Here is a 25638-nt window from a genome sequence, read left to right on the forward strand (position 1 = left end):
TGTTCTCTGTGCCTCCTTGCCTCTAGTTACTGTAAACAGCATGCCTGTCAGCTCTAATCAATAACCCACATCTGTTCCCTTGGTTAACCACTCTGCACCTATTCCATCCTTCGAAACTCCATGTTCCACCATTGTGACTCACACATCCCTCTTCCCTTCCTTATTTGGGAAAATATTCACCAATAGTCAGTTGGGTCAGTTTAGATTGTGTGGTCTGACCCCAGCCCATAGGAAAGTAACACAAAGGTAGGGACCCTGCAGAAAAGTAACAACCCCTTCCCCTCCCTTGTCCAGGTGTGCTCTCACCATTGCTCCATCCGTATAATGCACCTTTCTATAGAAGCAAATTGCCTTACTGAGAAAACTTTTGCCGAAATGCTGGTTTCACTTTGAGGCACCAAGCATTTTACTTCTAACACCTGTAATCTCAGCTACTGTGAGGCTGAGGCAGGAGAAGTGCTTGAACCCATGAGGTGGAGGTTGTGGTGAGCTGAGATTGCACCACTCCAGCCTGGGCAACAAGAGTGAAACTCCATTCCAAAAATAAAAAAGAAAGAAAGAAAAGAAAAAGAAAATAGCAGTGTTGGCCAGGCATGGTGGCTCATGCCTATAATCCCAGCAGTTTGGGAGGACAAGGCAGGCCAACCACCTGAGGTCAGGAGTTCAAGACTAGCCTGGCCAACATGGTGAAACCCCATCTCTACTAAAAATACAAAAAAATTAGCCAGGCATGGTGGCACATGCCTGTAATCCCAGCTACTTGGAAGACTGAGACAGGAAAATGGCTTGAAACTGCGGGGGCGGAGGTTGCAGTGAGCTGAGAACATGACATTGCACTCCAGCCTGGGCAACAAGAGCAAAACTCCATCTCAGAAAAAAAAAAAAAGAAAAAGAAAATTGCAGAGTCACAGTGAATAAGCGGGCTAGTGTTAACAGGAAAAAGGAGTGGCACTATAACCACTATGTTAATTGGAGTGGGTTTATAACTCTCCCTTGAGAAGAAACACAGCATTTCAGCTGCTGTCACTCCTTCAAGGAAAGTTCTTCCACTCCACCAACACCCTCTTTCCCCAGTAACATGGCCAGCAGGGAAGTCATTACAGTGTTCGGAGCAACAGGTAAAAACGTCTTTAAGTTTTAGGGCATGCTTACTTTGCTCACTCTCCTGTCTTCTTGTTTTTAACTTCAGAGCCTGCAAGTGTGGGCTGAACAAAGAGCCTTTTGGAAGAAAATTTTTAAAGTATCTTATTGCTTTAGGTTTTGATGTGGTAAAGGGGCGGCATGATTTAATTTGATTTATAACTTGATCTGAGCAGGACAAGGACGCCGACACAATCTCTCTTTCCCAATCACGGGGCGCGCGTGTTGGTATAAGTTTCATTTCCGCATAAGCTATACTCCGAAGTCTTTTCTCCACTTCCTAATAAGCAAAAGGTACGCGTGTGAGAGGCCTGTGGGTTTGCAGTGAGTATCCAATGCCTGACCAATCTTCCGGGGCTGCTGCAAGGATGGAGTGTGTGGGGAGGTTGCACTCCTCTCTCCCTCACAGTTTGTTCCTCAACAGTCAGAGCCATCTTTGCGAAATGTAAATCAAATCAGGTGATTCTCCTTCAATCTATTCTCATTTCAGCCTTTCAAGGATGCATTGGAAACTGTCAGATCATGTCACACCTCTGCTCAAAACCCTCTGAAAACTCCCAGACCCCTGGTGCTCCAAGTAAAATGCAAAGTCCTGCTAATGCCCTGCCGCAGGGCCTTGGGAATGCCTTGTCAGACCTCTCTTCCTGCCACTCTCCTCTCATTCCGCTTCCTTACCCTGGCTTTCTTGCTGTTCCTCCAAAACACTCCCACCCCAGAGTCTTTGTATTGGGTGCTTCTTTAACCTAGAATGGTCTCCGTCAGTTCCTGACACGGTTTGGCTGTGTCCCCGCCCAAATCTCGTGCTGAATTGTAGTTCCCGTAATCCCCACAGGTTATAGGAGTGACCAGGTGGAGATAGTTGAATGTTGGGGGCGGTTTTCCCCATCCTGTTCTCGTAATAGTGAAATGGGAGAGTTCCCTGGCCCCCCACCACATGATGTGCAACAGGGGTGTGGCTCTCTGTTCTGCCACTGCAAGCTCAAACCCTTTAAGGGAGGGGGAGCATGCTAACCGGGCAGGTGCAGGAACCGGGGCAAGTGCTTTTGGGCTCTGGTCCCATGGCAGCATCAAGGGTTGAGTGTAACTTCTGAAGCCCAAGTGTGCATGTGTTGCAGTGTGTTCTTTTAGCCTTGCCATCTGCACATGGCTTAAGGGTTAACCAGCTCAGTGAACCCTCTGCCTCTTTGCAGAAGAAGGGGACTGGTGTGACATCTTTCTGTATCCCGAGCTCTCATCCAGCGTCCCAGAAGAATTGGGTCACACATGAAGGATGCATGCAGGGGTTTTTGAGTGGTGAGTGGTGGCTGTCAGTGGGATGGATGGGGAGCTAGCCAGGGGATGGAGTAGTAATGTGATCTTCCCCTGGAGTCTGGCTGTCTGGTGGCCGATTCTCTGAACATCCCCAGCCAACTTCTCCTGATGTTCCTTCTGTTCTCTCTTCTGCCGTGCCACTCTGCTGTCTGTTAGTCTCTTCATCTCCTTGTCTGCTCTGGAGTCTGGGATTCAGGGTTTATATGGGTACAGGACAGGGGGCACGGCATGCCAAAGGCAGCTTTTTGGGTGCAAAAACAGGAATGCCTATTCTTACTTAGGGCAGCGGGTATCCAGGCTTGAGGGTAGAGCCTTTGCCAGAAACCCTCTTCTACCCAGTATTTGTCTTGTGTTTGTATCAATAGTGAGTTAGTTCTCATGAGATCTGGTGGTTTTACAAGGGGCTTCCCCCTTCACTGGACACTCATTCTCTCTGCTGCCACCCAGAGGTGTCTCCCACCATGATTGTAAGTTTCCTGAGACCTCCTTAGCCATGCGGAACTGAGTCAATTAAACCTGTTTTCTTTATGAATTACCCAGTGTTGAGTATTTCTTCACAGCAGCATGAGAATGGACTAATACAGTTCCCCACTACTTTCTCCCTCATGTCATTCAGGTCTCTGCCTAGATGTTACCTTTTCCATGAGGACTTTCCAGACCTCTATATTTGAAACTGCAGCTCCGCTTCCACCCTGCCCATGTCTGGCTCCCTTCCTTACTGGATTTGTTCTATTTCTGCTGGTCTTTCCAAACTAGAATATAAGCTGTATGAGAACAGTAATTTGTCTGGAGGAAGTTATGGGCTAAAGCAGGAAGCAGAGTAAAATAATTCTCAAAAATCAACAGTCAGGTATGATATTAAATGGAAAAGAAGAGGCAATGGGTAGGGGATGACTGTGATTAAGCATTAAGGTGATGGTGAAGATGTTGGCTTTTCCTGAAAGAGAAAAGTGATCGAAGGGTTTCTTTTTTTGGTTTGTGTGTGTGTGTGTGTGTGTTTAGCGACATGGTCTCACTGTGTCACCCAGGCTGGAGTGCAGTGACTTTCATGGGAGGCATCATAGTGCATAGCCTCAAACTCCTGACCTCAAGTCATCTTTCTGCCTCAGCCTCCTAAGTAGCTGGGACTGCAGGATTGCCACACCATGCCAGGCATTGAAGGATTTTGAGCAGAGGAATGACATGACTTTGGTGTTAAAAGGATCATTTTAACTTATGCTTTGTGAAGGGACTATGGGGGTAAGGGCTGAAGCAGGGAGACCTGTTAGGGGCAGTTGTCATAAAATAGGCAAAATGATAGTAGCTTAGACCAGGGTGGTAGCAGTGAGGTTGTGGAGAGTGGTCAGATCCTGCAGTGATTTTAAAAGTAGAGGCCTGGTGCAGTGGCTCATGCCTGTGGTCCTAGCATTTTGGGAGGCCAAGGCAGGCAGATCACGAGGTCAGGAGTTCGAGACCAGCCTGGCCAACAGAGTGGAACCCCATCTCTACTAAAAATACAAAAATTAGCTAGGCATGGTGGCGAGTGCCTGTAATCCCAGTTACTTGGGAGGCTGAGGCAGGAGAATAGCTTGAACCTGGGAGGTGGAGGTTGTGGTGAGCCGAGATCACATCACTGTACTCCAGCCTGGGCAACAGAGTGAGACTCTGTCTCAATTAAAAGAAAAAAGTAGGCCAGGCGCGGTGGCTCATGCCTGTAATCCCAGCACTTTGGGAGGCGGAGGCGGGTGGATCACGAGGTCAAGAGATAGAGACCATCCTGGTCAACATAGTGAAACCCTGTCTCTACTAAAAATACAAAAACTTAGCTGGGCATGGTGGTGCGTGTCTGTAATCCCGGCTACTCGGGAGACTGAGGCAGAATTGCCTGAACCCAGGAGGCAGAGGTTGCGGTGAGCCGAGATCGCGCCATTGCACTCCAGCCTGGGTAACAAGAACGAAACTCTGTCTCAAAAAAAAAAAAAAAAAAGTATAGTTGGCAGGGTTTGTTGATAGACCAGATATCAGGGTGAGGAAGGGAGGAGTTGAAAATTACTCTGAAATTGTATGGCTTGAGGAACTGGAAGAATAGAATTGAGATTCACTGAAATATGAGGAGGAAGAGAAGGTCAGGAGCTCCTTAAACTTGAATTAGTCTCATTAAACTTGAATTGCCAACTAAGCATCCAGAGCCTGGGTAGGCGGTGGAGAAGACTGTTTGGAGTGGCCACTCTGTTAATTCTATCTTCTAAATCTCTCTCAGATTCTTTCCATTCTCCCTCTTAGAAGCTTTTTCCATGTTCCATTTGCCTTCCCTCCATGTTCTACCCTTAAACAGAATCATCTTTCGAATCTGATGAATTTTTCAAACCTTGCAACCAGCTAATACCACCTTGCATCACATCTCTGTTCTCCTTCATTACTGCCCGAGATGTAAGCCCCTCTAGTTTTTAGTCTCAACCCTGTATGTCTCCATGCATCCCTTCCCTGACCCCGCATCTCAATCTCCCTTGCCTCCAAAACCGACTCATTGTACCCTCCTGTTCCAACATCCACATCTTGGCTAAATGCCCCCTCAACCTCTTTGAATAAATAGTCACACTTGACTTTTCTTTCTCAATCCTCCCTGTTCATCATCACCACCTCTGATTAATCAACAAAATCCTGTTGATATCATTTTTTCAAGGAACACTGTGAAAGACTTTGAAATGGGAAAAAAAGATTGCTGGGTGTCCTTGCCCAGGGCACCATGCTCGTTTTTTTGTGAGCCTTTCCTTGTTTTAAAGACAGTTATAACTCTACACGTTGTAGCACATAGATAATAATGCAACTGATTCTTATCCATAGAAATGCAAATGAATTGTGTCTGGTGGACCACAGCTGATGATTGCCCAGTGGATACTGACTGGTTTTGTCCCTAATTGTACATTCATTTTAGCATTTTGGCATTTCTGATTGCCTACATATGTATGTGTTATTTGAATTTTTCTTATAACATTGTACTGGTTCCTTCATTAATTAATAAGTTAAACAAAAAATTTTGAAACATTCTTTTTTGTTTTTTAGATGGAGTCTCACTCCGTTGCCTAGCCTAAAGTGCAGTGGTATGATCTCAGCTCTCTGCAACCTCCTCCTCCCAGATTCAAGTGATTCTCCCACCTCAGCCTCCCTAGCTGGGATTATAGGCACACGCCACCATGTCTGGCTAATTTTTGTAGTTTTAGTAGAAACTGGGTTTTACCATGTTGGCCAGGTTGGTCTTGAATTCCTGATCTCAAGTGATCCTCCTGCCTTGGCCTCCCAAAGTGCTGAGATTATAGGCGTGAGCCACTGCGCCCAGCAGACACATTCGTTTTATGTGTGTATAAATTATAATTTTACTCTTTAAAAATATATCCTTTAATGTTCTGAGTTTTTTAATTATACTTTAAGTTCTGGGGTACATGTGTAGAACATGCAGGTTTGTTACACAGGTATACACATGCCATGGTGGTTTGCTGCATCCATCACTCCGTCATCTACATTAGGTATTTCTCCTAATGCTATCCCTCCCCTAGACCCCCGCCCCCTGACAGGCCCCGGCGTGTGATGTTCCCCTCCCTGTGTCCATGTGTTCTCATTGTTCAACTCCCACTTATGAGTGAGAACGTGTAGTGTTTGGTTTTCTGAGTATATCTTAAATTTTCCTACTTCTTCCACCCGAATAACCCCTTCTAGCTTATCATACTTCTAGATTATTTTAAAGCTCACTAATTGTACCCTTGTCTGTGCTCTCTCTATCTTATTCCATGCTCTCCACTAACCAGAGTGCTTTTCCTAGCATGTGATTCTGAACAACATACCACTCAACTTCATAAAATCTCCTGCTCCCAGAACAAGCGCAGCCCTCTAGGCCTATTTTGCTTCTCTAGCCTCATGTTTGACATTGACCCACAGTTCACCAGTCAGATTCATTTCAGTTCTCTGAATTCACTGCCTTCTCTCTCACCTCTGGAATAAAGCACTTGCAATCCACTTTGACGCAACGCACTCTGCATGCCTCTCTCTCCCAATTCTTGCCCGTTCTTTAGGGTTCACCTCTGTTACCACTTCCTTCAGGAAGCCTCCCTCTAGTCTGGGTTAGATGCTCCACTTATGTTCTCCTCTGGAGCCTGCATTCCCTCAGCCCCTTCCCCACTCCCCTAAGAGCACATATCACTCTGTATTATAATTGCTCTTTAATTATCTCCCCTGCTAGTCTGCAAGCTCTGTGCAGGCAGGTGCCATGTTCAGTTTGAATCCTGAAATCCTTACTTAACCACTTTATGATCTGGAGTAAGTCCTTGACTCTTAAGACCATAATCCAATATATTCATAATGTCTTTCATAAAGTATATCTTATATCCAACATGTTCAAGCCCGTATTGTTTACCACTACATCCCCAGGGCACAGCACAGTGTGTAAAAGTCATTCAAAAACGTGGTCCCAGGGCAATAATAGAAACTTCCCTATAGGAGTCCTTCTCAAGGTCCATGGCCCACCCCACCTCCTCCAGCACCCCGCAACCCCCTGCCGAAAGCACAAATTATACTCAAATAGAAGGTACTTCACTGTATTTGGGTTTAATACGGTAAAATGTTCAACTCACCTGCATTTTGTGAAATATATATATATATATAGACAGAGAGAGACAGAGAGAGAGAGAGAGAGAGAGACAGAGAGAGAGAGAGACCAGGAACCGCTTTTGTCAAACTGTCTAAATAACCCGAATATCAGATCTATAACCAGGTAAAAGTAGAATAATTGCTCTTGTTGAATCTGGAGGACTGTGGGCATCCCTGATTTTGACACCCTGCTCACTTGCCCTTCTTGTTGCCTCGAGCCTCTCCCACTCCTCTCTTCCCCTGCCCTCTGCAAAAATGCCTCTGAAGAGGCCGCGAAGAACTGAGTTTGAAAGCCACGCGGATATGTGAAGTGCCATGCAGCGCCCGCTGGAGGAGGCGCCACAGCAGCTCTACTCTGCATTGTGGGATTTCTGATCAGCTTCTTTCAGTGAACATTCTTCCTCATTCTTCCCGTGTTTCTTCTTCCCTTTGACCCCGCAGGAGCTCAAGGTGGCTCTGTGGCCAGGGCCATTTTGGAGGGCAAAAAATTTGCCGTGAGAGCAGTGACCAGGGATGTGACTAAGCCAAAAGCCCTGGCGCTCCGGGACCTTGGAGCTGAGGTGGTAAAAGGTGACCTGGATGATAAAGCATCCGTGGATGATGCCTTAAAAGGTGCCTATGGGGCCTTCGTGGTGACCAACTTCTGGGAGACTTTCAACAAAGATAAGGAAGTGCAACAGGTAGAAACCAATCTGTTTCTTTTTTCCCTTTGAGCCCTTTCCTCTTCCCCTCCCCAGCTGCTTCTTTCCTTCCTAGAAGGGGACGGGCCTTCCATCGGGGCAAATATATGTCGTACATCCTTTTGGCATTTATGAAAAACAGGTACTTTAAGTACTTGTTAAAGGTATCTCTTTAAGACCTTGAATATTCTAGAGTGATCGTTTAATGAAATTAGTCATTAGGTCTTCCACTTCTCACCATTTGTTTGTAGATGGCATGGGGGGTGGTAGCAAGGGTACCCCAAAATTTGAGGTTCATCTGAAGTGAAATGGAGAGAATAAAGATCTGATGAGTACATTTACACTTCAGATAGATGATTTGGGAGTGGGTACACAGAAAAAGAAATAAACGAACAAATAAACCCACAATAAATTAAATGCAGGGACAATGAAAGTTTGTAGAAAAGGTAAATGTAACCATGGAGTATCACATGACTCAGCTTCAGCTGCGTGTGGGCACTGAATATTGATCTAGCCAAAAACAACGATTGGGCGAATTTAACAGGGAATCGTGTGTGTGTGTGGTGGTGGACAACGTGAGTGAGTAAGAGAGCCGAGAGCGCGAGCGAGCGAGAGGTCATTAAATCCTCATCTTTCACAGGAGGAATTTAGCAGATGATATTTCAAACTGAAAAAATTGAGAATCAATTGTATAAACATGTTTACAAAAATAAATAGCTAAATGAAACTAAAGTGTTACTTCTGGAGAACAGTAATCAGCATAGGGGCACAGGGAACTTATTTTATTTGTTTTATTTTTTTTAGAGACAGGGTCTCACTATGTTGCCCATACTGGTCCTGAACTCCTGGAACTCCTGGGCTCAAGTGATCCTCCCACCTCAGCCTCTTGGGAATTCTTTTTTTTTTTGAAACAGAGTTTCACTCTTATTGCCCAGGCTGGAGTTTGGTGCAATGGCACGATCAAGGCTCACTGCAACCTCCACCTCCTGGATTCAAGCGATTCTCCTGCCTCAGCCTTCCAAATAGCTGGGATTACAGGCATGCACCACCACGCCTGACTAATTTTGTGTTTTTAGTAGAGACGGGGTTTCTCCATGTTAGTCAAGCTGGTCTCAAACCCCCAACCTTAAGTGATCTGCCCACCTCGGCTTCCCAAAGTGCTGGGATTACAGGCATGAGCCACCGTGCCCAGCAGGAATCTGTTTTTCATTGTAAGATTCACTCCCTTCCAATCCACGACAGTACTACTTGAAAATTTAAACTCTGCATATGTATAAATTTGGGAAAAAATGAAGATCAGATTTTAAAAATGTAATGGATGATTTTAGCCACTTAAGAAATGGCACAATTCAAAAAACTGGAAGCAGGATCAAACTGTTGCAGGAATGTCTCTTGAATTAATTATACCATTCATAGCCCATGTTTTCGTGATAGACTCTGGAAGGGTCTATTTTAGGAGATCTGAATTCTAATTCTGATATTCACTTACTAGGAAACTTAGGTGTGCAAGGCACCTCTCTGCTGCTAACCCAGGTTAATTATGTCTTCTCTGCCTGCTGCACGAGGTTTTTTAAAGGAAAAGTAAGAAAGAAACAGCAAAAAGAAAGGAAAAAAGAAGAGACAGATGAAAGTGCTTTGGAAAATTTGGATCTAAAAACAGACACAAAAAGAGAATATATATACTTGTATATGTGTGTGTGCGTGTGTGTGCGTGTGTGTGTGTATGCCTCCATTATGCCTTCAATGTCCAAATGGTGTGTAGATATAGTCCATTACTAGACACAATTTTATAAAATAGATAAGTGCGCTCACAGTTGACCACAAAGACACTGAGATCCCGGAGGAAAAGGCCATCTCTTCCTGGCCAGTTCCCACCAGGTTGCTTCTTAGCTTCTGGAGGTACCTGGGGTTCCTTTCGCCTCTGCCCCCTCCCTAATTCTTTTTTTTTTGAGTCAGAGTTTCGCTCTTGTTACCCAGGCTGGAGTGCAATGGCGTGATCTCAGCTCACCGCAACCTCCGCCTCCTGGGTTCAAGCAATTCTCCTGCCTCAGCCTCCTTTCTAGCTGGGATTACAGGCATGTGCCACTATGCCCAGCTAATTTTTTGTATATTTAGTAGAGACGGGGTTTCGCCATGTTAACTAGGATGGTCTTGATCTCTTGACCTCGTGATCCACCCGCCTCAGCCTCCCAAAGTGCTGGGATTACAGGCGTGAGCCACTGCGCCCGGCATCCCCTCCCTAATTCTACCACTCCCCCACCTCAGGTGTCCTGCTTACAGCCCCCATGGGAGCAGGCTGAGGGCTTGGGGGTTTGGGAGTGGATCCTCTACTCACCAGTGCTGGTGTACTGGCCTCTCATAAGATAAACTGAATATATTTTGAGACTGGGAGAGCTTCCTCTCCACAGGGATGAGGGTAATAAGAAAACGGGAGGGTGGGCCCAGCGCCCTGGCTCACGCTTGTAATCCCAACACTTTTGGAGTCCCAGGCGGGCAGATGACTTGAGATCAGGAGTTCAAGACCAGCCTGGCCAACACGGTGAAACCCCATCTCTACTAAAAAATACAAAAAAACTAGCAGGTGCACACTTGTAACCCCAGCTACTCCGGAGACTGAGGCAGGGGAATCATTTGAATCCGGGAGGCGGAAGTTGCAGTGAGCAGAGATTGCTAGACTCTATCTAAAATAAAAAAGGGGGGAAGTGGGGTGGGTGGAGGAGATCCTGCTCTTAATATTTGTCTATATGCAAATACAAATACAGCGGTCTGTGAGGATTTACTTTTGACTCTCAGGGTAAGCTGGTGGCAGACACCGCCAAACACCTAGGTCTGAAGCATGTGGTGTACAGTGGCCTGGAGAACGTCAAGCGGCTGACTGGTGGCAAGCTGGAGGTGCCACACTTCGATGGCAAGGGCGAGGTGGAGGAGTACTTCTGGTCTCTCGGCGTCCCCATGACCAGTGTCCGTGTGGCGGCCTACTTTGAAAACTTTCCCACTGCGTGGAAACCTGGGAAAGCCTCTGATGGAGATTACTACACCCTGGGTAAAACGAAGTGAAAGCTCACCAGACACTGGTTGCCCTCCTCGCCACTCACCGCCCACCCGCTCTCCCTTCCTGCCCCTTTGCGGTGGACACCCATCATTTGAGTGCCTTCTGTGTGTTTAGCGCCATGTGAAGTGCTGAGAGGGCTGCCACTCTGGGCGGTTACACTGAGCTGCTCTTCCAGGGCAGAGAGCTAGATCTGGGATCAGAAGCACAAAGGGTTGCATTTCCAATCTTGATATACTGACCCTCCTTGATGTAAGTACTGGAGTTAGCTACGTGACCTCCAGCCTCCGTTTCCTCAGATGATTTTTATTGTTATTATTTGAGATGGAGTCTCGCTCTGTCACACAGGCTGGAGTGCAGTGGTGCGATCTTGGCTCACTGCAACCTCCGCAGCCCGGGTTCAAGTGATTCTCATGCCTAGCTTTGAGAGTGGCTAGGATTACACACACCCGCCACCACGCCTCGCTAATTTTTGCCTTTTTTAGTCGATATGGGGTTTCACCCTGTTGGCCAGGCTAGTCTCAAACTCCTGAACTCAAGGGATCTAGCCACCTCGGCCTCCCAAAATGCTGGGATTACAGGTGTGAGCCACCACGCCTGGCAGTTTCCTCACGTTTGATGGGAAAATGGGACAAGATGACTCTTTTTTTTTTTGAGTCTGGGTTTCTGTTGCCCAGAATGAAGTGCAGTTGGAGTGTGGTGCGTGAAATGTACACGAGATGATTGGGTGAATCTCTTTGAGCACTTCCTGACAAGGCAGGTAGTGAGCTTTGTGAGTATTTAGGAGAGGAACATTTCAAGAAGAGGAAATTGCCAGCGTGGCTGAAATAGAATGAGGGAGGGGAGGGAAGTGGGAGGTGAGGTCAGGACTAACAGAGGGTCTCGTTGTGTAAGCTTTGTAAACCACTGGCTTTTCCTCTGAGAGACACAGAGAGCTATCAGAAGGTTCTGAGCAGACAGGACTGGGAGTGGTGGCTCATGCCTATAATCCAGGCACTTTGGGAAGCCATGGCAGGCGAATCACTTGAGGCCAGGAGTTCGAGACCAGCCTGGCCAACATGATGAAACCCTGTCTCTACTAAAGGCACAAAAATTAGCTGGGCATGGTGGCGGATGCCTGTAATCCCAGCTACTCAGGAGGCTGAGGCAGCAGAATCACCTGAACCCGGGAGGTGGAGGTTGCAGTGAGCCGGGATTGCACTACAGCACTCCAGCCTGGGCGACACAGGGAAACTCCATCTCAAAAAAGAAAAAAAAAGAAGGTTCTGAGCAGACATAACATTAGCCTGAGCTGGCTTTTTTTACAGGATAAGTCTGATTTTTATGTTGAAAAGAGACTATGAAAGGGCAAGACTGGAAACAAGGAAACAAATTTTGCAATAATCCAAGTCACAGATGATGGTGGCTTAGACCAGGGTGGTAGCGTTGAAGATGATAGTCAGTGGCCGGAGTTTGTACATATCATGCATATGCATTAAAAAGAAACAGGATGTGGGATGTGAGAGAAGCGTCAAGGCTGACTCTAAGATTTGTGACCTGAGAAACCAGAATGCTAGGGTTGCCATTAGCTGAGGTGGGAGACTGTATGGAAGCAGGTTGGGGGTGTAGTTCAGTTTGGGGCCTGTTGAGTTTAAGATGTCTACTGAACAGTCAAGTAAGGATTTGAGTAAGTAGTGGGACACGTGGGTCTAGAATTCAGCAGAAGTTTTGCCTGGAGATACATTTAATCATACTTTACACACAGAAGATATTTAGTAAATACATGGTTGCTCTTTTAAATCAGTATCAAGGTGCTAAAGTAATTTCCCTCCCTTTTTTTGAGATGAAGTCTTTCTCCGTTGCCCAGGCTGGAGTGCAGTGGCACAATCTTGGTTCAGTGCAACCTCTGCCTTCTGGGTTCAAGTGATTCTCCTGCCTCAGCTACCAGAGTAGCTGGAATTACATGTGTACACCATCACACCCAGCTAATTTTTGTATTTTTAGTAGAGATGGGGTTTTTCCATGTTGGCTAGGTTGGTCTTGAACTCATGACCTCAGGTGATCCACCTTCCTCAGCCTCCCAAAATGCTGGGATTACAGGTGTGAGCCACTGCACCCGGGCTGTAATTTCTCAAACGAAACCTTGTATCTGTATATGGATGTGGCCACTGGGTTTTACATTGCCTTCCTGTACCTTTCATTTAAGTGGTTGATTAATTTGGGTTGGTGGGACCTACCAAGGATGTGATATAATTAACTATTTATCTTTTTCGATTTTTTTTTTAACTAGCACTACCAATGGGGGAGGTACCGATGGATGGTATCTCTGTCGCTGATGTTGGAGCAGCCGTCTCTAGCATTTTTAATTCTCCAAAGGAATTTTTAGGCAAGGCTGTGGGCCTCAGTGCAGAAAAACTAACAGTACAGCAATACGCTGATGTTCTGTCCAAGGTTTTGGGGAAAGAAGTCCGAGACGCAAAGGTGAGTTCTTAGGGGACGTCCGTGTGATCACAAGAGGCCACCTTGGTTAACATTCCACTGACTTGTACATTCTGGTAGACTTTCTATGGATTTAGGCAGGGTTGAACTTAGACTTTCAGAAGAAATTGAGAAGGACTGTGGTTCCATAAATCTATCTTCACTCATGGGTGCAATGGAATCTCTCCCATACGGCTTTATTTCTTTGACTTAGGGTTAGTTGGCTTGTAAAAGTAAAATTACTTTTGAGTGGAAAGAATTTAGAAAGTGCAGCCTTTCACATGCACCACCCCAGCTCCTCTCATAGGCCCTTGCTGCTGACCACTTCCGTCGGCCAGAGCTAGCTGCTGTGGAGCAAGGCACCGAGCTTCACTGAGCCTCAGCTTCCTCAGTTGCAAAGTGGGGAATGGTAGTATCTGCTTCAGGTGTTCTTGTGAAAATTACAGATAATATATTTAAAGGGCTTATCATAGTGATTGGCACGTAGCAGAGATGTATCGAGTATCTATTACTAACCCAGTGCTACTTTAAGGACTTTGCAGCAAGGTTGAAGTGAAAATGTTGATGGCCATAAAGTCACTGTGATTGTTACATGTTGTAATCATTACAAGACGTGACACTATAGGTGCTTAATTATGGTGTTCAGACTATCTGTGCTCTAGATGATCAGAAAACGGTGGAAAAAGGTTTCATGGAAGACGTGGGCTTGAGCTGGTCCTTGAGGAAACATGACTGTGTATAGGTATGAGGGCACCGAGAAGGCTGGCCTGGCTAATTCTAGAATAAACACGACAAACCAGAGGCAGCATGGGAAGTAGGCAAATTCTAGCTCTGCCCTATCCTTGGTAATTTACTTAACCCCTCCCAGCCTCGGTTTCTTCATATGTTCCAAAAAAGTTGTTATACTCCCTTTGAGGGATCATTTCGAGGATGAAATGAGATCTGCACAGCAGGTGCTTGGCACCGGGGCTGGCACTTTGTAAGCCCTCCACACTGATCATGCTATAAATCATGCAGGAATGGCCTTGTGTGGGTGGCTGCCTTCTTGGGCTTGGGGGTAAGTTATTTTCTCCAAGAAATCGTGGCTGGCAGACACGGGACAGCCTTTTACAGAAGAGTGAGAACTGGTGATATTGAGCATGACTCAAGCAGGTACTGGTAAGTGGAAGGGAAAGGAAAACAGGCTGTTTTCAGGGTACAATGATAGAGTTGAGGTGCTGCAACAGAGACGTTATGGCCCTCAGAGCCTACAGTATTTACATCTAGCTCTTAAAAGCATATGTTCTAGAATGTTTCCTAGAATTAGAGATAGAAGGTTGGTTCTTGTTTGGATCAGCAACTCTTGGTCCAATGATTCCAGAGGGGATACCTAGATTTCCAACTCAACCTCAGATACTGAAGTTGTGAGGAGGCAAGAGATTCTTTTTTTTCCTGAAAACCACTGTAGGAGTCAATCCAGCCACGAAACCACATCTGGTTATCTCACTGAAGCCACACACACATTTCTCGGAGAGATTAAGTTATTCCTAAACCCAAGAAGGTAACCACCCACTCAAAGATGGGCTTACAAGAGGATCTGCAAGGTCCCTTGTACCTGGGTGCACGTTCAATTCTCAGTGACCCCTCTCCCAGGCCATTTGCATTTGGGTCATACATTCTTTTTGTCCTGTGGGTTTGAACTCTGTAAGGAAGGAGAGAAAGAGAGAGTGTGGGTGTAGGGGATGAGTGTGTGTATTGATTCTCAGAGGATGCGGTAGACATTGTTCTGAATTGCTCAGAACCTTCCAAGCATCTATTAGTCACATACTTGGTCCCTGACTCTTCTGGGTATACAAATTGTTTTATAATGCAGCTGAAGCTTCTCTGGCACCAAAAGCTACAGGGCATCAGAGGCTGGAACGTCTATATAAAAGGGTCTGACAATTCTGGGGAAGGGTGCCTCTGGCCACAAGGTGGCACTCCAGCCCACACAGTCTGACTTCCTCCCACTGCCTAACCCCCAAAGGAAGATGGTTTTCCCAGAAAGCGAGACAAGGCAGAACAGATCCCTTTCCTTAAAAAATCTGCAGAGAAGATTCCCTTATTCTACTAAAGCATATTTGGTATCAAAGTTAGGGATGAAAGAGTGACTCGAGGGGACACTCATGGAAGAATTGTCCATGCTTCTCACACGGACTTCTAGTTCCAAACTCACTTCAAGTTTTCACTGTTTTTCTGATTTCAAAAATAGCAAATGCTTATTGAAGAAAACTCAGAAATTTATTAAAAAGAAGATACGAATCACACACAGTTCAATCTCACAGAGATAGCTACTGTTAAGATCTGACAGGTTTTCTTGTCTTTTTCCAGTATATATAAGCATGTAAATATATAATACAACTTAGTAATTGTATTATACAATTATACAACTTAGTAATTGTATTATATATATACATATATAAATTTGTATATATACACATATATATTAATACAATTACTAAATTGAATTATATATACATATACATATATTTAATACAATTAAAATAACACTAAATGTACCATTTTGTTTCTGGCCTTTTCAGTTAATGTTATGAACATTTTTCTGTTTTGTTAAACTTCTTCGAAAACATTACACCACATTATGTTCTGACGGTAGATGTACCACAATTAATTTTATCATTTCTCTATTGTTGGCCATATTGGTTGTTTTTAATTTTCTCATTGTTAGGAATGATGTGTGACACCCATTGTTTTGCCTAAGTTGTTTGTGTCTGTCACTTTTTTTAAAGGCCACGTAGAATTGCAATGTCAGAGTTTATCTCTGAGGGCTAAAGACAGGTTGTACTGGATCTGATAGAAAAGAGTTTTGCTAATTCAGTAGGGGGAATTATAGATCTAGTTAGTGTTAGAAAGGGTTCAAGGAGTGGATTTTATGGAAGGTGACAGAAGGCAGCTCAGTTGGTGTGGGATGGGTTCCATTTCTGCTTGGGTCTGGCCTTGGCAAAGGCTGGGGCAATTGGAGGTAAAATACGGACCTCTAACCCAGAAGGGCAGTGAGGACGGATGGGCCGTCAGCCAGGTGAGGAGAGCCTGGTGCCAGAGAGGGTAGATCTTTTTTTTTTTTTTTGAGACAGAGTCTCCCTCTGTCGCCCAGGCTGGAGTGCAGTGGCGTGATCTCTGCTCACTGCAACCTCCGCCTCCTGGGTTCAAGTGATTCTCCTGCCTCAGCCTCCCAAGTAGCTGGGATTACAGGCATGTACCACCACGCCCAGCTAATTTGTTTGTATTTTTTTTTAGTAGAGATGGGGTTTCACCATGTTGGACAGGCTGGTCTCAATCTGACCTCGTGATCTGCCCTTTCTGGCCTCTCAATGTGTTGGGATTACAGGCGTGAGTCACTGCGCCGGCCAAGAGGGGCGATCTTGACGCTGCATGGAGGGCCAGGTGGTTGGACGGTTTCAGAGGGCTGGTGAGGGAATACCAAGAGGAGGTATAGACAAAAACACTGTGAGGAGCTGTTCACACGAAGGCTGGATCTACAGTACCTTATCCAAAAGGCTTGGGGCCAGAAACAATTCAGCTTTCAGAATCTTTCAGCTTTTAGATAGGTTATTGTCTACGTATATTATATAAGATCACAAGCAGGGGCTGGAGCAGGAACCTGTAATCAAACACATCTGTATCTCTGCAGGAAAATATTTGAATGTTTCCACTAAATGGTGTAATTAAAGAGCATAAATAGCTTCACATAGTTAGATCAGGCTTGCCACCAAATTAGTTCAAAAAGATCACTTTGCTGCCAAATGGCTTATGGGAAAAAAAAACTTCAGAGTCTCTTCGATTTTGGAGTTAGGCTAAAGAATTGTGGACTTGGTTGGGCGCGGTGGCTCACACCTGTAATCCCAGCACTTTGGGAGGCAGAGGCGGGTGGATCACCTGAGGTCAGGAGTTCGAGACCAGCCTGGCCAACATGGTGAAACCCCATCTCTACTAAAAATACAAAAATTAGCCAGGCGTGGTGGCGGGTGCCTGTAATCCCAGCTACTTGGGAGGTTGAGGCAGGGAAAATTGCTTGAACCCGGGAGGCAGAGGTTGCAGTGAGCCAAGATCGTGCCATTCCACTCCAGCCTGGGTGATAGAGCAAGACTCCATCTCAAAAAAAAAAAAAAAGAATTATGGACCTGTATCATCATTAAGATGAATAATGTCATTTCAAACTATTTTAAGTACAGATAATAACATTTTCTGTCTTTTTATTTGTTCTTAAAAGATTACCCCGGAAGCTTACGAGAAGCTGGGATTCCCTGCAGCAAAAGAAGTAGCCGATATGTGTCGTTTCTATCAGATGAAGCCTGACCGAGATGTCAAGCTCACCCACCGACTAAATCCTAAAGTCAAAAGCTTCAGCCAGTTTATATCAGAGAACCAGGGAGCCTTCAAAGACCTGTAGAAAAGCAGCTGTTCAGATAGGCCTCTGAACCAACCACACCGCCCCTTTCCTCTCTGATCCTTTTCCTCTTGCGACAGAACATGCTGGAATGCAATTGTTTGTAACACCAAAGGATTTCCTGCAGTCCTCTCTTCAGTAGGAAGCACAGCATTGGTGATGGGACACAGTAGTGTGATTCACATTAAACTTGCTAGTTAGTGATAAGGGTGGTACACCTGTTTGGTAAAATGAGAAGCCTCAAGTTTAAATAACCTTCTATAGCTCTCTCTCTCCCGGAGAGCCAAGTCCCCTCAAAGCACCCTGGCCTGAGGAACTTTGAGCTTCTCTCCTAACACTAATGGGAGGACAGATTATACTGGGATTTCACCTGGGTGAGTGACTTCAACCCCTAGCGCTGAAATTCCCCTGGGCAACTCCAGTTTTCTCAACTGCATCGCAAAATTCCCAGTGAACTTTTAAGTCATTTTAATTTTAAAAAACGAACATCTTTGTAGAGAATTTTCTGGGGTACCTGGTGTTCAATGAACAAGCACAAGCCCTGGAAATGCTGGAATTTGGTTTGGCTTCAAGATTGGAAGTTTATTCTCTGAGTCATTCATGAAGTCGCCTATTGAACCATCATTCAAATATTCATCTATGAATCCCTCTACCCTTCATTTATCCATTCCACAAACTTTTCTTGAGCACCAGCACTGGTGGTATGTTTGTGGACTTCGCTTCATTCCTATGTGTGTTCTTTTTTCTTTTTTTGAAACGGAGTTTCACTCTTGTTGCCCAGGCTGGAGTGCAATGGCACGATCTCGACTCAGCGTAACCTGGGTTCAAGCTATTCTCCTGCCTCAGCCTCCCGAGTAGCTGGGATTATAGGCATGTGCCACCATGCCTAGCTAATTTTGTATTTTTAGTAGAGACATGGTTTCTCCATGTTGGCCAGGCTGGTCTTGAACTCACAACCTCAGGTGATCCTCACACCTCAGCCTCCCAAAGTGTTGGGATCACAGGTGTGAACCACCGCATATGGCTCCTGTGTGTTTTCTTATCACAGTGGTCCACTCTCCAAAGCCTCCTTCCGGTGTGTGGTTGTGTTTGAGTCATGCCAGGCCCAGTGAGTCCATCTCTCCATGTAGCTCTGGGCAAAATCCAGAGGATCTGCCAGGGGAGTGGGTGGGGGCAGGAAGCTGGAGGCAAGGCCTGCGAAGGGTAGGAATGTGGAAAGAGAAGGTGGCAGAAGGACCCCACAGGACCTTTTTATATCTCTGGCTTAGCATTTTCTATATCATATTGTGATCATCTTACTTGCTGGTTTTCTTTCTTCCTGTGAGTGACTTACACTCATCTTTATCCCAGTGCCTGCTACCTAATAAGTAATCAATAAATGTTAATTGATTAAATGAATAAATCATTAATTGACTCTATCATTACAAGGAAAGAGTGGCCAGGCACAGTGGCTCACACCTGTAATCCCAGGACTTTGGGGGAGGCTGAAGCAGGTGAATCGCTTGAGCCCAGGATTTTAAGACTAGCCTGGGCAACATGGTGAGACCCTGTCTCTGGAAAAAAAAAATTAGCCAGGCCACAGTCCTGTGGTCCCAGCTACTTGGGAGGCTGAGGTTGGAGAATCACCTGAGCCTGGGCAGTTGAGGCTGCAGTGAGCTGTGATTATACCACTGCATTCCAGCCTGGGTGGCAGAGTAAGAACCTGTCTCTAAATAAGTAAATAATCAGGTGCATTGGTCATGTTATTGGGGGGTGTGGTAAGAACTAGTAACTGATAGTAACTGATACTTTTTTTTTTTTTTTTTGAGACGGAGTCTGGCTCTGTTGCCAGGCTGGAGTGCAGTGGCGTGATTTCGGCTCACTGCAACCTCTGCCTCCCGGGTTCAAGAGATTCTCTTGCCTCAGCCTCCCGAGTAGCTGGGATTACAGGCATGCACCACCATGCCCGGCTAGTAACTGATACTTTTTAAGGGTGAGAGCTTGTCCACTTCTGGGAAGGGAGGATCCCCCACTATCCCACGTGTGATGATAGAAGCACCCGAGCGAGGGCAGAGATTGTGGTGTCTGCGTGAGAGCCCTTGGCCTGGAATCTCACTCAGAGAGGGGGCCTTGGTGACGGCAAAAGCCAGCCTTTTTTTGTCTTTTAGAGCTCCAAGGGATAAATGTTGAATAAATGATGTTGAAATTGTTGCAGATGAATTTTGATTCTGGGGGGAAATACAATTGAAGTGCATTTGAGGACCACTCTCCTTTTCAAAGTACCAAGCCCCCAGCAATAAAGTCAGTGCAACTTAAGTGCTCAGTCCTGGGAAAAGGGCCTGGATAAATTTCTAAAAAGGGAAAAGAAAAAGAAAAACAAAACCCTAAACTAAAAATAGGTGACTTATTACTCGTCTGGGTGGGCCAGACAGGAAGAATGACTGCTGTTCCCTAAATAAACCAGAGGGTCCCCCATGTGGAAAGTGACTACAGGCTCAAGGACCCCCTGGACTTTTTGTGTGTTTGCTGGGATGGCAGGTTGGTTCTTTAAGACCAGGATAGCTGGGCATAGTGGCTCACACCTGCAGTCACAGCACTTTGGGAGGCCAAGGTGGGGGGATCGCTTGACTCCAGGAATTTGAGACTGGCCTGGACAACATAGCCAGACTCTGTCTCTACAAAAAAGTAACAAAATTAGCCAGGCATAGTAGTGTGTGCCTGTAGTCCCAGCTATTTGGGAGGTTGAGGCAGGAGGATTGCTTGAGCCCAGAAGTTTGAGGCTGCAGTGACCTGTGATCACACCACTGCACTCCAGACAGTCAGACCTTCCTTGTCTCTTTTTTTTTGTTTTGTGTTTTGAGACAGGGTCTCACACTGTCACCCAGGCTGGAGTGCAGTGGTGTGATCACAGCTCACTGCAGCCTCAAAGTTCTGGGCTCAAGTGATCCTCCTGCCTCAACTTCCTGAGTAGCTGGGACTACAGGCGCACAGTACCATGCCTGGCTAATTTTTTTTTTTTTTTTTTTTTGTATTTTTGTAGAGACAGTGTCCAGCTATGTTACCCAAACTGGTCTCAAAACTGGTCTCAAACTTCTGGCCTCAAGCGATCTGCCTGCCTTGGCCTCCCAGTGTTGGGGTTACAGGCATAAGCCACCATGCCTGGTTTTCCCTGTGTCTTAAAAAGAAAGAAAGAAAAGAAAAAAAGGCTGAGACAGACCGGGACTGCATAGCCATGGACCAGCCCCAGTTGTTTCTGGAAAGCATGAGAAGTCCTTCCAGGATTTAGAACCAAACTTTACAGTGGCTGCTCTGAAATGAGACTGTGCCCTTGAGGGACGTCAATCTCACATACCAAAGAAAGGAAAAGAACTTCAAATTAGTCTGAGACATTTCAATATTTGTTGACAGTGGACAAAAGATTCCACCACTATTCTCTCCCACTCCTGCCCAACAGTCTTCAGGCCAAGGGAGGGAACAGATTCCCTTTGCGTTCAGGGTAGAGACATCGGGACCCAAGAGAGGCAGAGGGTGGAAATGGGGCTGTGCGTCTCAGTGAACAAGAGCGCCCTCTGTTGTCCAGGAGTAGATTAGGGTTGGGGATGTGGGTGATGGAATGGAAAGGATGGAGATCTCTCTCTGTGATTCTAGAAATGACCATAGAAACCTAAGTTATAAAGTCAGATTATCCTGGATTTGATTGCCTCTGCCACTGACAAGGTGTGTGAACTTGGTCAAGTTACTTGATTTCTGGGCCTGTTCTCCCCATCCTCACGGGGACTGCTGCGAGGACTAAAAGACTGAAAGCATGAGAGGCACTTTGTATAGTTTTTGCCAGGTCGTCAGTGCTCAAGAAACAGCTGTAATTATTCTTGAGCATGATTCCTGCCCTTGCCTCCTTATGCCTCCCCAAGTTCTGAGGTGCCCAATGGGCTGTTCCGGGTGTCTCCTGACCTTGGCCTCAGGGACTGCAGGTTCATCGTGCTCCAACCTCCGGCTGCCAGGTGTCCCGTCCCTTCCCATCTCCCTTCTCCCACCACTAGATGGCAGGATGAGTCCAGCATGAGAAAGGATCGCTCCGGCCTCACCCCAGGTGATTTTTCCAAGGGCTTTTTTGGGGGTGAATAAAGCCAAAGGAGATAGTTAGATGGTGCTTGTTAAAGCCTTGTCGGTTACCCTCCATGGTCATTTCGACAGACATGCGCTAGTGACCTTCTCTGGGGTGAAGTGCCTTCTCTATGCCAGATTTGGGATTAAGGGAAGGAAAGGGAGGACCAAGGGATTATCCAAAGGCTCCTGCACTGGCTGGCCCCATGGCAGAGGAATGCCCTCAGACTGAGGGTGAGCCTTCTGCATAGAGGGCTCCCAGGCCCTCTCCAGGAGTGCAGAGCACAGGGCCTGCCCTCCCTCCGCCCGGCAGCCAGGGAGAGCCTTGCTGGGTGCTGATGCCCCTGCTGCTGGCTTCTCCGTGGGCCACACTGTTTGCCATCCTCTCCCCGACCCCAGAGACCCTTGCCACTCTGAAGCCCCATCAAGACTACACAAGGGGCAGAGACAATTCACCGAAAGAAAACTGGGGCACTGTTAGTGCACATGGGACAGCCCTCATTGTCGGTTCTCCCAAGTAACAGAGCAGAGCACTCCGGCAATGTAGTCCTGTCTTGGACTCCTCATGGGAGTGGGCAGGAAGGCAAATAACATGATTTTTTAAAAAAGTTTTTATTTATCTTTTAGATTTTTTATTTTGAGACGGAGTCTTGCTCCGTTACCCAGGCTGGAGTGCAGTGGCGCGATCTTGGCTCACTGCAACTTCCACCTCCCAGCTTCAAGTGACTCTCCTGCCTCAGCCTCCCCAGTAGCTGGGACTACAGGCATGCACCACCACGCCCAGCTATTTTTTGTATTTTTTTTTTTTTAAGTAGAGATGGGGGTTTCACTGTTTTGGACAGGCTGGTCTCGAACTCCTGACCTTGTGATCCACCCACCTCGGCCTCCCAAAGTGCTGGGATTACAGGCGTGAGCCACCGCGCCCGGCCAATAACTTGAATTTTAAACCATCTCGGAGTTTAAGTTGCTATAGCTTTTCTGATGGGCTGCCTGGCTGAGTGTGGCAAGAGGACTAAAAATGTACATACCCTTTACTTGGCAAAACTCCTTCTAAGAAACCATCTTAAGTAAATAAACACAAATATAGATAAAAATAGAATTTTGAGGATTTTATATGAAAGTATTTTTCATGAGAGCAAAAAAATATAGAAGTAAGCAAAATGTTCAGCATTTAAGAAACGGATAATTAAATTACTGAAGTTTAAAAATTCCTTTAAATTATAAATTTTTTAGAACAAGCATTGGTAAAAAATTTTTACTGAGAAAAATTATATTTTAAGTGAAAAATATTGGATATATCCAGCATCATATCTAGCGTAATCCCAACTGTGTAAACTACATACACATAGTAAAACATTGGAAGGAAAAAAGTGCCAAAATATTAATAAAAGTTTTCATTGAAGTAAAATTTTGGTTGATTTTTATTCTCCTTATTTTAAGTTTCTTCTTTCCTCTAGTTTTCCATAATAAAAACTGTTACTTTTGGCCAGGTGCGATGGCTCATGCCTATAATCCCAGCACTTTGGGAGGCTGAGGTGGACGGATCACTTGAGGTCAGGAGTTTGAGACCAGCCTGGCCAACATGGTGAAACCCCGTCTCTACTAAAAATACAAAAATTAGCCGGGCGAGGCAGTGTGCACCTGTAGTCCTAGCTACTAGGGAGGCTGAGGCAGGAGAATTGCTTGAACCCATATGGGGGAGGTTGCAGTGAGATCATGTCACTGCCCTCCAGCCTGGGTGACAGCAAGACTCCGTCTCAAAAAAAAAAAAAAAAAAAAAAAAAAAAAAAAAAACAGAAAAAAACTGTTACTTTTATGTTGAACTTTTACATAAGAATTATTTTAAAATTTAACAAATATTACAGATTGTCCTGTCTTCCTTGTAACAAATGTAATTATTTCTGAGTGTTTACCATGTCCTAACACTCTAAGAGCTGACTGTACAGACTTTCATTGAATCTTATATCAACACTCTAATAAAGATTATCTTCTCATTTTACAGATAAACATACTTCACGGAGTTTACGTAACTTACTCAAAGTCACACAGTTATTAGGTGGTAAGAGTCAGGATTGAAATCTAAGTCTGTGTGTCTCCAAAGTCCATGAGCTTTTCACCACACTAGAACCCCATCCTCCCTCCCACCCAAGGGATGCTTACAGCTCTGAAATTCCATCAAGACTACTCAAGGGCAGAGTTCTCAAGTTATAAAAGGATTGGGCCATTCAGAATTCAGTTGTTTGGAATTTGGACATATTCTCTTTAGAAACAATGTATAAATGCTAATGTGCAACGCTGTATAAAGATCAAGTCTAAAAGTTGGTGAAACCACATCTACTCATATGCTGTGAAACCACAGCTTCCTATAGGATATTGCTTGTTAACCGTGTCTCCCAGGTGCAGACACAAGAGAATAATGAAACTAACACCGGAGTGAGGACAAGGCAGTGCTCGGCGGAGGGAGGGCTCAACATTCTCCCGTGTGCAGAACGAGAAAGCAGAGCCACGGTGTGATCAGGCAAAGCCGTGGATCCACGTGGCTAACGGGGCTGGAGGAGGAGGGGCAAGACAGAGGTCACAGGGTTGAGTGTGGAAGCCCTGCGCGGAAATCGAAAGAGCCCTCTGGAGGTCCTGGGGGATCAAACCCAAAGGTTTCCAAGAGCCAGGCGGGTAGATGAAGGAAGAAGCCAGATGTAACACAGCAGGGAGTGGTGGTGACTGTGCCAACAGGAGACCACGCGACCCACCCAAAGGCAATAAAAATAAATTTAAATAGAAACACATTGACAGTCAAATGTAACTTGTGGCCAGGTGCAGTGGCTCATGCCTGTAATCCCAGCACTCTGGGAGGCCGAGGCGGGCGGATCACGAGGTCAGAAGATCGAGACCATCCTGGGCAACATGGTGAAACCCCACCTCTACTAAAAATACAAAAATTAGCTGGTCATGGTGGTGGACGCCTGTAATCCCAGCTATTCGGGAGGCTGAGACAGGAGAATCACTCGAACCCAGGAGGCGGAGGTTGCAGTGAGCCGAGATCTCGCCACTATACTCTAGCTTGGCAACAGAGCGAGACTCTGTCTAAATAAATAAATAAATAGGAACCCACTGACAGTCAAATGTAACTTGTGGCCGGACGCAGTGGCTTATGCCTGTAATCCCAGCACTTTGGGAGGCTAAGGTGAACGGATCACCTGAGGTCAGGAGTTCAAGACCAGCCTGGCCATCATGGCGAAACCACATCTCTACTAAAAATACAAAAATTAGCTGGGAGAGATGGCAGCTGCCTGTAATTCCAGCTACTCAGGAGGCTGAGGCAGGAGAATCGCTTGAACTGGAAGGCAGAGGTTGTGGTGAGCCAAGATCGCACCACTGTACTCCAGCCTGGGTGACAGAGCGAGACTCTGTCACAAAAAACAAGAACAACAAAACCCCCAAATGTAACTTGTGTCAGTTATTAGTAAATGGTGGTTTTCTGAGTTTAGCATTAATTCCCGAGCCCTCTGATTTTGTAGAAGGGCTGGGACTTGGTGAAGCCATGTGGATGACTGGCCTGATCATGAGGGGAAGGAGCACCCACAGGACGCCAGGGTCCTCCACTTTGGCGGTGGGGAACTGCTGGATGATGGCTGCGGGCTGAGGGGCTTGTCCACAGGCCCCACTCCTGTCTGTGTTATTACAAATAAAGCATTCCCTCTGCTTCTGGCAAATGTTTGGCCATAGGGAAAAAGCAAGTAACCAGCATTGATTGAAAATTCTACTGTTTCATAGTCACCATTTTATTTTTATTTACTTTATCTATAGACTTTCATTGAATCTTATATTTTGTAAACAGGGGCTTCCTTTGTCATCCTCGCTAGCGTGCAATGGCC

At 45.8% G+C, this 25638-nt stretch overlaps 1 protein-coding gene across 1 annotated transcript; it reads left to right on the plus strand.

Annotated features, from left to right (window-relative positions):
* Positions 1–953: 953 nt before the first annotated feature.
* On the plus strand, positions 954–19085 carry LOC105729874 (nmrA-like family domain-containing protein 1). The gene is made up of 5 exons (XM_012470816.3): positions 954–1118; positions 7513–7751; positions 10545–10794; positions 13070–13260; positions 17507–19085. Exons 1-5 carry the CDS (start codon positions 1079–1081, stop codon positions 17684–17686), a joined length of 900 nt encoding a protein of 299 aa, XP_012326239.2. The 5' UTR covers positions 954–1078; the 3' UTR covers positions 17687–19085.
* The last annotated feature ends 6553 nt before the right edge of the window (positions 19086–25638 follow it).

This window comes from Aotus nancymaae, unplaced genomic scaffold (genome assembly GCF_030222135.1).
Source record: "Aotus nancymaae isolate 86718 unplaced genomic scaffold, 86718_ANA_hifiasm-v0.15.2.pri h1tg000067l, whole genome shotgun sequence".
Taxonomy (NCBI): domain Eukaryota; kingdom Metazoa; phylum Chordata; class Mammalia; order Primates; family Aotidae; genus Aotus; species Aotus nancymaae.